Genomic DNA, 12,127 nt, shown 5'->3' with positions numbered 1-12,127 from the left:
AAAGGGTAGAAAGGAGGACCTGAGGAACTACAGATCGGTGAAGCTCACCTCTGCCTGACAAGATCATGGAAAAATTCTCCTGGAAGCAATGTTGAGGTATATGTAAGACAAAGAGGTGGTCTGAGACAGCCACCATGGCTTCACCAAGAGTAAACGTGCCTGACCAATCTGGTGGCTTTCTACAATGGAGTGACTACATCAGCTGACAAAGGACGACTGATCAATGTGATCTAACTGGACTTCTGCAAGGCCTTTCATATGGTCCCACATGACATCCTGGTCTCCAAATTGGAGAGAGATGGATTTGAAGGGTGGACAATTCAGTGGGTAAGAAGTTGGCTTGAAGGTCATACCCAGTGGTGGTCAATGTTTCTATGTCCAGGTGGAGACCAGTGACGAGTGGTGTCCCTCAGGCATCTGTCCTGGGACCGGAACTGTTTAATATCTTCATCAATGACATAGACAGTGGGATCGAGTGCACCCTCAGCAAGTTTGAAGATTACACCAAGCTCAGTAGTGCAGCTGATACAACAGCAGGAAGGGGTGCTATCCAAAGGGACCTGGACAGGCCAGAGAAGTGAGCCCACATGAAACTAATGAGGTTCGACAAGTCCAAGTGCAAGGAGCTGCACGTGGGTCAGGGCAATCCCAGGCATGAGCACAGACTGGGAGAAGAACTGACTGAGACCAGCCCTGCAGAGAAGGACTTGGGGGTTCTGGTAGATGAAAGGTTTGACATGAGCCAGCAGTAGCAGTAGGCGCTTCCAGCCCAAAAGGCCAACTGCATCCCAGGCTGCATCAACAGAGGGGTGGACAGCAGGGGAGGGAGATGATTGTCCCCCTCTGCTCTGCCCTGGTGAGGTCCCACTTGTAGCACTGCGTCCAGGTCTCGAGCCTCCAGCACAAGAAGGATGTGGGGCTGTTAGAGCGGGTCCAGAGGAGGGCCACAAAGATGATCAAGGGGCTGGAGCACTTCTTTGAAGAAAGGCTGAGAGAGCTGGGGCTGTTCAGCCCACAGAAGAGAAGGCTCCGGGGTAACCTCATCACAACTTTCCAGTACTTGAAGGGGGCTTATAAAAAAGATTGAGAGTGACTCTTTGCTCAACCAGATATTGACAGGACGAGGGGAATGGCTTTAAACTAAAAGAGGGGAGATTTAGATTAGAGCCCATGGTAGGGGGGTTGGAACTAGGTGATCTTTAATGCCCTTTCCAACCCAAGTCATTCTATGATTCTATGATGATTCTATTACGTTGTTCATTTTATTAACAATAAATTCTGGGCTCCATGTGTAAGGTTGCTCCATAAGAAGATTTTTAGAACAGCATCTACTGCACAGGTCTGTAGAAGCCACCTCCATCTGCCCAGGCGGCAGAGCCTTCATCCTTCCCCAGCTGCCAAATCCATCCCTGTTGTCCCAGGGAATAAAGAACTGCTCAGGGCACACCTTGAGAGGTGGCCTCTACTTTGGAGAATCCAGCAATACAAACATATTTTCAAGGAGCTCCCCACATCTATCAGACAACAGCCCCAGTGGTTTTGTCCATCTTAGTAAATGAAATAGAGGTAGAAGAAGAGAATCAGAGGGGTTAAAAAAAAAAAAATTCTTAAATATTCCTACAGAAAAATAAAATTGCATCCCACAGTAATCTACATCTACTTAGCATTCGTGAAGCCCCAAATCCCCTGGAGCTGGAGGCATGGGTGACACCCAGGAATAGGTTTCCATGCTCGTGTCCAACCTTCCTCTTCCACAGAACACACATCCTGAAGAAGCAAGGACTCCAAAAGATATGATCCCTATTTCACATCATTTTCACTGCTCCCTAACATACAGTTCTTTTATAGCATGGGAGGAAGTGCTGCAGATTACAAATTTTCAGAGCCTAATAGTGGATTTGATGACTGCACACGATATTGAATTTGTCTTTCTTATTGTGACAACAGCCATTAACAGCAGTGCTGCTGAGGCTAAGAGGAACGGTCCTAAATGTACCAGCAGTTAATGACACCTCTGTGCTACCCGTGGTCAGCTCACACAACCCCCTTCTGTGCAAATCAGCAAAAGCAAGTGCCCGTGTGCAGCCTGTGCATGCCAGCGATGAGCGAGTGTTGGGGTGCCTGATGGAGATGCTCTGGGTCCCTCATGGTCCCAGCAAGATAACCACGGAATACACATTAAATCAGTTAATTACGTTCTTTTTATGCCATCTTTTGGCTTGTTAGCACATGAGCCTGTTTAAAACGAAATGCATCATTAAGACTGCACAGCTAACGTGTTTTAGAATCTCATTAAATGAAAAGATTATTACAAAACTGGCCTGGCCTGACTGAATGTGTGCAGTAAATTTATTCCCACTCTCAGTAAATATTTAGTATTATACATATCCTTTACATTGCTAAATGTGCTGTTAGCAAAAAAGCTTTTCTTCAAAAAATTATATTGAAACTGAAGCCATACTTATTAAAAAGGGAAAGGGAAAGGGAAAGGGAAAGGGAAATAATATTTTGGCCAATTACAAGATAGCGGGAAGAAGAACGGGAACAGAAAAAAATAGTTACCAGCCTCACAATATTTACAGTGGGAATCTGATACCATAAAAGCATAAAATTAAGTGAGATTAATTCCACATGTATTATTTTGGGGGTAAAGTCTAGAGAAAAATGATGTAATGAGAATCTCAATTTCCACTTACAAGAGGAATAGGACGAGATATTTTTACCCAAATTTTTGGAGAAAAAAAAGAGACTTGAAATTTCAGATTAAGTATCCCCAAAATGCCAAGAAAACAAAGCGTTGAAGAAAAAAAAAAAAAAATCCTCATCTGCAGGAAATCTCCTGATTTTACAGAGAGCTTTGTGATCTCTACACCTTTGCACGTGAAATGCTGTTTGTTTTAAAATCGCTGTATTACTTAAAAAAATATATTATACTGCCTCCTAGTGCAAACTCCCAGCTACTGACCTTGAGCTCCTCCAAGTCTGGCCTCTCCATGCTGACCACCGCTGCAAGCAGCTGGTCCTCCAAGCCATCCCGTGTGACGGTGAAGTTGATGAGGGTGCACTGTGCCTGCAGCTCGGGTTGGAAATGTGGGTTTGCCAGCTTTGTGTGGAGGATGAGACGGAAAGCAGGGTTGTATTCACATTCTCTGTCGCCGATCTTAATGTACCTGAAATTACAGCAGGAGAATGAGCGCACATCTCTTCCAGGATGTTTCACCCAAACACAAATGGTGGTATCTACCAGCAATGGGACTTTGCACACAGCAATCACTTCAAAAGCAGAAAGTATTTGAAACTGGACACACTTGAAACACTCCTGATTTAGGATAAAAACTCTGGAGTCCTGCCCCTGAATTTCAGACTGTCTTTGAGAAGACTCACAGTTTCCAGCATTGGGGTGGTCAGTATGAGCCAGGAACCTTCCTTGCTTTGTATGGAGACCGTATTCTGCCTAAGGCTAGCGTTACATGAAAGAAAAGCCTCCCAGCATTGAGATTCTAGCTGGCTACAGCTAAAATTGTCTGGTCTGTGGGCTTGAGCCAGGCTGGCTGATCGCACTGAGCTCGAGCAGCGAAGCTGGGTTCAGAGAGCAGCTTGGTGCCATTCCTGGGAGGTTACATCGCTTGGGAAAGCTCAGCTTTCTCTTGTTCCACTCAGTCTAAAACTCAGAGAGCAGGGAGGCTGAACCCCAGGAACTGAGGTGTTCTGAACCCAGGTTTTACAACACACATGGGAAACAGAGGAAAAGGGAAACCGGACATGTATGAGGGCAAAAGTGATGCTTTCAGGGATGCAGCTGGGTTGTAATGGAACAACCGTGGTGTCACCACAGGAATTTGAATACACTTTCCTGTCAAACATCAGCTGACTAGGTGTCTTCTTGACCACCTGTATTGCTTTTACAGCTGGGAAAATAAGGCAGAGAGAGATCACACAGCACAAGCAGTTTATGGCAGTGTCCAGGAATGCCCTGATTCTTAGAAGCCTTCCTGTGCCAGGACTACCAGAGGCCATCTGTGGGGTCTACCGCAAAGTACTGGGACTTGAATTGGTCCTGGAAAACTTTAAACCCACAGTTAAGTAAGGAAACGATCCTTAAGGAACTTAAGGAATGGGAGATCCAGCATTTAGCCAGGATTTTGTTCTTTACTTATGAAAGCCAGAAGCAGGGCTGCAGCTGGCGTGCTGCAGGAGGCACGGACTTGGAGAAGCCCAAGCAATGAGCATCCTTCTAAAGGCAGGTGACTCTGTTCTGCAAAAACTGGAGAAACAGCATCAAAAGAGTCCCTGATCCAACTTTAGCGCTGAGCACGAGGTTTTATTGGTTGCCTTTGAGCACACTCTAAAAATATGTTCATTTTGCACAGAAATGTCAATCCCTTGCTGCCGCTCTCTCTGAAGTCCTCCAGGCTGGAGGATGACCAGTGGCTGCCATGAAGAACTTGCCCTCATTAAGAAACATATATTCCTAATGCTTATATCTGTAGCTGTAATCCTAAAAGATTTTGTGTTTGCTAAAATCCAAGGTTACTTTTTCTTCACAACAGCAATAGCTATTTTGGTAATAGTTCAGCACCAGGATAGCCAATTACAGACACCAAGGTCATTATACAAAAGGTCTCACTTTTACATGAGGTTTGCATGGCACTGTCCAGCTAAATGAAAAAGCCAGGTTTATTTCAAAGCCATCCTTTGACTGAATTGCCTGTGACTGCCTGATTTAAAATGCTCTCACATCTGAAGGGAGGATGTTAGTGCTGCCATAGACAAGAACACAATTTGAGGTCAGAAAAAGAGAGCACAACAGCACAAAGATCCCAAACATGATGGAAGCACACATGCCATTAAGCCTTCCAGAAGCTCACCTTCCTTTCTTGATCGTTTCTCTCCCCAGTAATGGCCCCAAAACCGGATCCACAGATTCATCCATGTTTTCAATCAAAACCAGTTCTCCCGCAGCCAGGGCTCGTTCCATCATGTCCAGATACCTGTGGGAGACAGTGCTGGCACCTGTCATGGTGAGGCTGGATGTGATGCTTCGCAACAAGGAGGCCGTGAAGGGGACAGAGGGGGCTCTGCACTGCGAAGGCAGCTATGTGCACGTGCCAGAACTTGCTAGAGAGGAAGAGGGGCAGGATGGTGTTGACACACGGTGTGGAAAGGGGCAGAGTCTTGGCTGTCCAACAGAGAGAATGGGATCTCAGATCTCCCAGGGACAAGCAGTAACAACTGCATCTTCTTTCTCAAGGAAAGAGCATGGGCAGCAGAGAACAGAAAAGGCTCAGACTGTTTGCTTTGTTTTTATCAAACGCTTTGTCTTCCCCCAGAATCCACTGGTGCAGTTAACCTTGCATAACAGCTAGGAAGAAGAGCAGGTTGCAGCTCCGTTGAGCACAGGGTTTAAGGACATGTTTAGGACAGTGTGACTATCATTTAATTCTTCCTTCCCCACAAGGAAATTGGACTCCTCTGCACAGTGCCTAGCTGCTGGTCAGGGACGCTCTGCACTGGGAAGGGCAGGGTCACACACTTGTGCTCACTCCTTTGGGGCTGCTTTGCACTTCACGCAACTTACTTCTCTGCAAAGAGGAGAGCAGGACCCTGGGCAGGCGGGGAGGGTGCTCACTGACTGCTGCTACCCCATCAGAGGAACCACTCAGCTAATTCTATTGGCTAAAACATTGGTACCTCATACAAAACTCCCCTCTCAGAGCACCCTCTACCTGGTATGCGGTCAGGAGGGGAAAAAGATGTTCTCTGTATTTGTACCGATGCCTGTAATGGCAGCATATGAATGTTAGAGGGTCTATTTCTCCTGTTCCAACCTGGAGGTTCGTAGCTAGGTGTCTCCTCTGGTATCCTTACTTTTCCCCAAGCTCCTTTGAATAACCACAAGGCATGGTGACCGGTTGGCCAGGAAACAGAAATTTGTTTCTATGAATAAAATATAGCTGTTTCAAAATGTATTGTCAGCCCACGAGAGCAAAGCTAATAACTTTTTGTTATTTTCTATGAGGAAAGCAGAGTAGGCACCAACAACCTGGGCAACCCCAAGACATGGTGAGACACCAGATCAGACCCATGCTCCAACGCAGACAGAGCCAAACATCCCCAAATCTGCGTGATCCTGCAAGCACTGAGCTCTCAAGCCACTCTCACCTATTGCCAATGCTTTGTTCTGTATATAAATATATATATATGTATATATAGAGAGAGAGAGTATCAGGGCTCTTGTCCAAGCAGGAATATAACTCTGGGTCTGCTCCTTCCATCTGGGAGACCTTACTAGTGGGTAGAAATCAGTGTGGCTTGATATAGCAGAAAACAGTGCTCTGACCTGAGATAAGAGCCAGGAGTGGAAAAGCCTTCCCACAAAAGATTTGGCCAGAACAAAGCAGAGGTGCCATGAAGAAAACCTCCTAGCTGGTGCCAACGTGGGAGCAGAGTTAGCCCATCTGGGTCTCAGGAAACAGAAAGCCACAAGCCAGTTTCACCCTCTCCCTTCTTCCAACCTGCAGGAAGCTCCACTCATCTGCCTGAGTAAGAGTCAGGACACAACGCAGCAGGAAGCTGCGGGAGGATGGCGTAGTCTTACATGGAGCTCAGCCTCCAGCACGTCGCTCTTTTCGTTCCCCGTTTCAGAGGAGTTTCTATGGTAACTTGGCCAAGCACTAAACAGCCCCTCTATTTAATGAGGAATCTCTATCATTTTGGTAATGAATAAGCAGCTCATGCACAAATACATTTGAGGGTTTTCCTCAATGTAATTGGCTCTGATGGCTGCAGTTAAACATCAGCATTGCTCTTCATCAAATATAACAGGCAGATAGCCATTAAAAGATACTGTGGTGAGATAGAACTGATGTTTACCCCTTCTGCCCAATTTGGATCACTCGGAGGTCTTCACCATACTTGTTTTTGATCCATTTGATACCCTGCAACTGGGGATCCACCATGAGGGGCCAGCGTTCACAGTTGGTGAGGATGGTGGCATTTTCAGTGGACATGCGGTCAGCCGGCAGCCCCTCGTTCTGCCAAGCTGCTACATCAGCATCATCTGTCAACATGGTCAGAGGATCTAGGGATGGAGTTACAGGGATGGGCACCTGGCAGGAAAGGAGAAACGTGTCAGTACAAGGCGGTATGTACAACTTGCAACACACTCCAGAGATGAGCAAGGAAAACAATTCAAGCTAAGTAAGTCTAATTAAGAACTGAGAAGTCTTATTTATCAGTGGCTTGCCATTCTACAGGGTAGTTTTGATCTAGTATTAAGTGTTTCCCACTCCTGTTGTGAATGAACATAAATTATGCATGGATCCCAAAGATTTTGCCTGCAGAGTACTGAGAGCCCCAAACGGCTGCAGCCGCACTGAGCGAGATCCGACCACACTCTGCTGTGTACAAGCTCTCTGAATTGACAGCTTGGAAGAATATAATTAACACCCTCATCAGCCTGCTGTTGTCTTGCAAAATGGCATCAGCAGTTGAAGAAACACTTCTCTGACATGGGAGGCCACTTCTGGGTGTGACAACCAGAAAGTTATCTGTGCCAGTCATCTGAGCAGAAAGGGTCTTTAATTTTCACATGGAAATACAGGCAACTTCTGTGAAATTGCTAAGCATCAAGAGAGGCCATTTTTGGAACAACACTTCCTTTCTTAACCAAGATTTATTTATTTATTTATTTATTTTGTATTAAGAAAGCAGGATGATTATTTTTTTCTCTCACATCCTGACTTGCTGATTTTCTTGGCTTTTTGATTTGGGCACCACTGCTAGTTGTGACCTTATTTAAAAGCCTGTTGGCATTTCACCAGGATTTATAACATCCAGTTAGGTAATGATGTGTAAAAGCTCAATCCTGCAGGAGACAGATCACTTGCATTTACTTATGTATGAAGTACCTGGTAGAAATTAGTGAAATATTAAGCAAACCTGAAGCATGATAGTTTCCATCTGGTCAAAACAGCAAGACAGACTTGAAACCAGCTGAGAGGCATGACCAGCATGAACAGAGCTCATGTCCTACACGAAGTACCATCTGGAGACTTTCCAAGCCTACCAAAGAGCTGGCAGTGAGCTCTGCCTGCTCCACGCAGTCCCTTTTCCATACTATATCTCTCTTTCTGGGCTATCCCTGACTCCTTCACAAATTGGCGACTGGGTTCCACATTTGAGAGGCTGCACTGGGACTTCTCCTCTGTCCATGGGAGGATGGGGTCACTTGCATGGATCAAGGAGACCACAATGTCTTTCCCAGAGAGGAGTGAATCAAGCATGGCTATGACTCACTCCTTGGTGCAGCTTGGTGGGACCTCACGTAGGAGACCCCCTATAGACAACAGAGCTTACGGCCATGTTATGCACAGTAACAACTGCTTTTCAGAGAAAGCAGGACTTACTTTCAACTGGTGCAAATACGGCTTCCACATTCCATCCAGGAGGTCTTGCCGGTATTTCTTGGTGAAGTATCCGAGGTAGGAGACAAAGGCCGTAATCAGTAAGACATCTCCACACAAGGTGCTCTGTTGATGTTTGAAGTCCTTCACAACTTCAGCCCATCTCACATTCTCAGAGGCAAGTCCTCCAACCTACAATTTGCCAGGTCAAATTGATCATTACAGTTGTTCTGTAAGCAATACCTAAGGATCTGGCCACACACATATCTTGTTCCTGACTTCAAACATCATTTCCTGAAGTTTAAAACCTGAATGGGAAATACCCAACAATTATTTTGCTAAAACCATCCTGTTCTGTGAAAGGCTGATTCTGCTGGTGAGTCTCAGCTGCCTGCTCCAGACCCCCTCTAAAGTCATCGAGGGAAGATCCATTACTTCCTCAGCAGGAATTAATACAACAATTTTTGTGGGAGCCCATCAGCTGTTAATTGCCTCAGCATTACACTCTCTCTCACTCAGAGGCTCCCCTCCAACAGTCACAAACTTCAGCTATTTCACACCGTTTATTATGACCCCTGCTAAGTGGCATTTTGCCTTTACAGTCACAAACCCCTTAGGTCTACATTTTCTTTTCCCTTAAGGCTCCATACAGAAAACACTTGCTCATGGACACTTTTCATGAGCGTCCAATGGACAAGCCACCCAACTGGGGGCTTACCAGTATTGAGGAAGGTATGGTATTTCCCTGCAAAATGAGGCATCTCTACATGCACAGCCAATTTCTTTGACCACTGGTAATTTTTGGGTCCCTATGTTCATCAAATCATGTGATTAGAAGAGATCCTGACCCTATTTTATATTTATTTTTTTAAAGAAGACTTCAGCTCTAGCAATTAAGAAACACAGCCTGGAAAAATAAATGTAATGCATCCTTCAGGTTCACGAGCCATAAGAACCCAACGGAGTTTTAAGTTGGCATTATGGATTTTGAGATCAAGAATGCTGAAGCTTATGGCCAAATTCACAATCACCCTCTTGATGTCAGGATGATCTGGAAATACCCATCTAATTTAAATATTGCACGCTAATCACATCTCTGCCACCAACCAGGGCCAGCCAGCATTTTCTATTTTTCTTCTTTGATCTATAGTCCACACAAGCTTAGGATTCTTTTTATTTCTTGTTTTTCTTAAAAACTCCTCTAGATCTTTGTCTTTGCAAACCACTCCATGTAAAGGGGTGGTTCTCTCCTCCTAGCTCATTAATAAGATGTTAAATAGGGCCGGCTCTAACACACATCCCTATGATATGTATTATCACTTTGAATAACCTATTCACCTAGATTGGATTGTTTCTGATATGCAGAACACAGGTTCCCAGGAGGGCTGACACCACCACCATCTTTGCCTTAATAGCCACTGCTGATTTATTCCTTCATGACCTAGTCTAAGGTGCCACGGATGCCAACCAACCTTCAGGTACCTTCAGCATCTTGCAGCCAGGAGAACCACAGTTTAGCTATGCTTTCTGTAAAAAAAGTGCATCCTTTTATGTGCTGTCTGACCTTTTCAATTGCTAAAATCTGTTCTCACAGTGGAAAAACACTGAACAATCATGCCTGCTTCACCTTCTCTGTACCACTCATGATTTCAAGCCCTTGATATCCGCTCTGCTGTCTCCTTTTCAGGTTGAAGAGCTTTAAGTCTATTCAATAATTCCTCATACAGAAGCCTTTTGATTGTCCTTGCAATCTTTATCTTTACCGAATGATGTAATCTTTATCCTCCAGTTTCTTTTTATCGTTACCTTCTCCACACCATTTCCAATTCTACTACATCCTTTGAGGTATGGCAGAGGGGATGCAGGTACAGCTGCATGTTCAAGATTTATTTGGAATGGATTTATATAGCAAGATTGTGACATTTTTTCCTGTTTTATTCTCTTCTTTTCCTAATAAATGCTAACATTCAATTTCAGCTTTGGTTTAGGGTTTGTTAATTTCTTTTTCCTCTGGGAGCACAGAGCTCACACACTCACAGAACTCTTAACTCCATCGTTTCATTCCTGAATGATAATAACTAGCTCAGCTTACAGGACATGTAAAGTAAAAACTAATTTTTCCAACATGCATTACTTTACATTTGCGTACTCTGCATTTCATACCTCCATCATGGGTACAATTTTTACAATTCTTTGTAGTCTTCATCTCTACTGTGTTCATATTATTGAGAAACTGTGCAACCTGCTTAGACACCACCTCTTCCCGATCATTTAATCATAAACAATCTGATGAACAACGAGATCTAACAGAAACCTGCAAAAATGCCCCCGGTGACCTTCCTGCCTTGACAAATCCATCCATCTCTGAGAGCCCAGTGAAAACTGCCTTCTAAGCAGTTTTCTACCCTTTGAGGGGCAGGAGAGGCTGCCAATTTTCTTTGTCCCATTATACTTCAGAGCCATCCCTAAGCCTGCTCCAGCTGAGCTCCTCTTTCACCATCGTGAATCACCATGCTGCTCACAAAGACAAGGTTTCCCCAGTGCCTTTCACTATCTCCGTGCGTGCTGGTATCCCCTTGGACCTGCCTAGTATCCCCCCTAGTATCTTAATACATTTAGGAAATGTACATTTCCTAAATGTATTAAGACCATATTAGTTTTCCTTGGGGCTACTTGCAGGCCAAAGCCTGAATAAATAGATTCATTTGGTCCTTGTGGCTGCTGGCCAATGATCTTTTGGTTTAGAGACAAACATGTTATAATTCCATAATTACATATCTGTACTTGATTTCATCCTATTCCTACAGTTCCCATACCAAGGCCATCCAATTATTTCAACTGTAATCATGCTTCTTCTTCATCTGTGGAATTTTCCATTTCTATTTTCTCAGTCTTACTGTCTTATTAATCTTAACTCCAGTTAAGAGTGCATAGAAGTCTACTTTCTCTGTTTTTCTTTTGCAGTTTTTAAAGGTGAAGTACCTCTAGATCCTTCCTCCAGTCTCCTTGAGATAAATTCTCATACTACTCCCATGGCTCTCCACCTCTAAGAAGACTAAGTCATTATTATTTGATCTTCTAACACTTGTAGACTCTATATACTCCTAATTATTTTCTTGAGGTGATTTTTTACCTATTCATATCCTGGCCATCTTCATTAAGTCTCAGTCCTTGCTTAGATTACACCCTACTGCCAGTTTTAATCTCTTTAAGAAATCCCAAGTGTCTTCTATATCAGATCCTAGAAGTTATTTGAATTCTCTTTATCTCATTTGATGACCTTTAGCTCTTTAGTAATGAGGGATAGTGAACAATCATTCCCTATGCTATTTCTCCATACTATTCATGATTTTATTGGCTTCTGTAACATCCATCACTACATGGTCTTTTCCAAAATGAAGAGTCCTAATCTATTTCCTCTCTTTGAATATGGAAGCAGCTACATACATCTCTGTACCTTCTCTAGGTCACCCACTGTGTTCTGATGGGTTAACCTAATTGTGTTCAGCATGCCAGATGGAGGCACACCACAGATTTGGACTGATACAATAATTATTTAACTTTTGCTTCCCAATTTTTCCTACCAATTTCTAACACTCAATCTGCCTTGCTGCCTCCAGACATGTACTACACTGCTGTTTCTGAGAACTCTCTGCAAGAACTCCAAGAGCTCTTATGTGAGTGATAATAGTGCAATTAAGACCTATCAATGTAAATGCATG

General features: G+C 44.1%; 1 protein-coding gene across 2 annotated transcripts in view; it reads right to left on the bottom strand.

Annotated features, from left to right (window-relative positions):
- DNAH9 (dynein axonemal heavy chain 9) overlaps positions 1 to 12,127 on the bottom strand; it is a 196,515-nt gene that overhangs the window by 77,182 nt on the left and 107,206 nt on the right. For both annotated transcript variants that reach the window (XM_035342655.1, XM_035342656.1), the window contains 4 exons: positions 8,409 to 8,597; positions 6,874 to 7,109; positions 4,869 to 4,991; positions 2,966 to 3,170 (listed from right to left, as the gene is read on the bottom strand). In XM_035342655.1, coding sequence (XP_035198546.1) covers positions 2,966 to 3,170; positions 4,869 to 4,991; positions 6,874 to 7,109; positions 8,409 to 8,597 — 753 coding nt within the window. The remainder of the gene's footprint in view (positions 1 to 2,965; positions 3,171 to 4,868; positions 4,992 to 6,873; positions 7,110 to 8,408; positions 8,598 to 12,127) is intronic.

Source organism: Oxyura jamaicensis, chromosome 18, assembly GCF_011077185.1.
Source record: "Oxyura jamaicensis isolate SHBP4307 breed ruddy duck chromosome 18, BPBGC_Ojam_1.0, whole genome shotgun sequence".
Lineage (NCBI taxonomy): Eukaryota > Metazoa > Chordata > Aves > Anseriformes > Anatidae > Oxyura > Oxyura jamaicensis.
The sequence above is the reverse complement of the archived record's forward strand: the minus strand, read 5'-3'. Positions and strand labels throughout refer to the sequence as shown.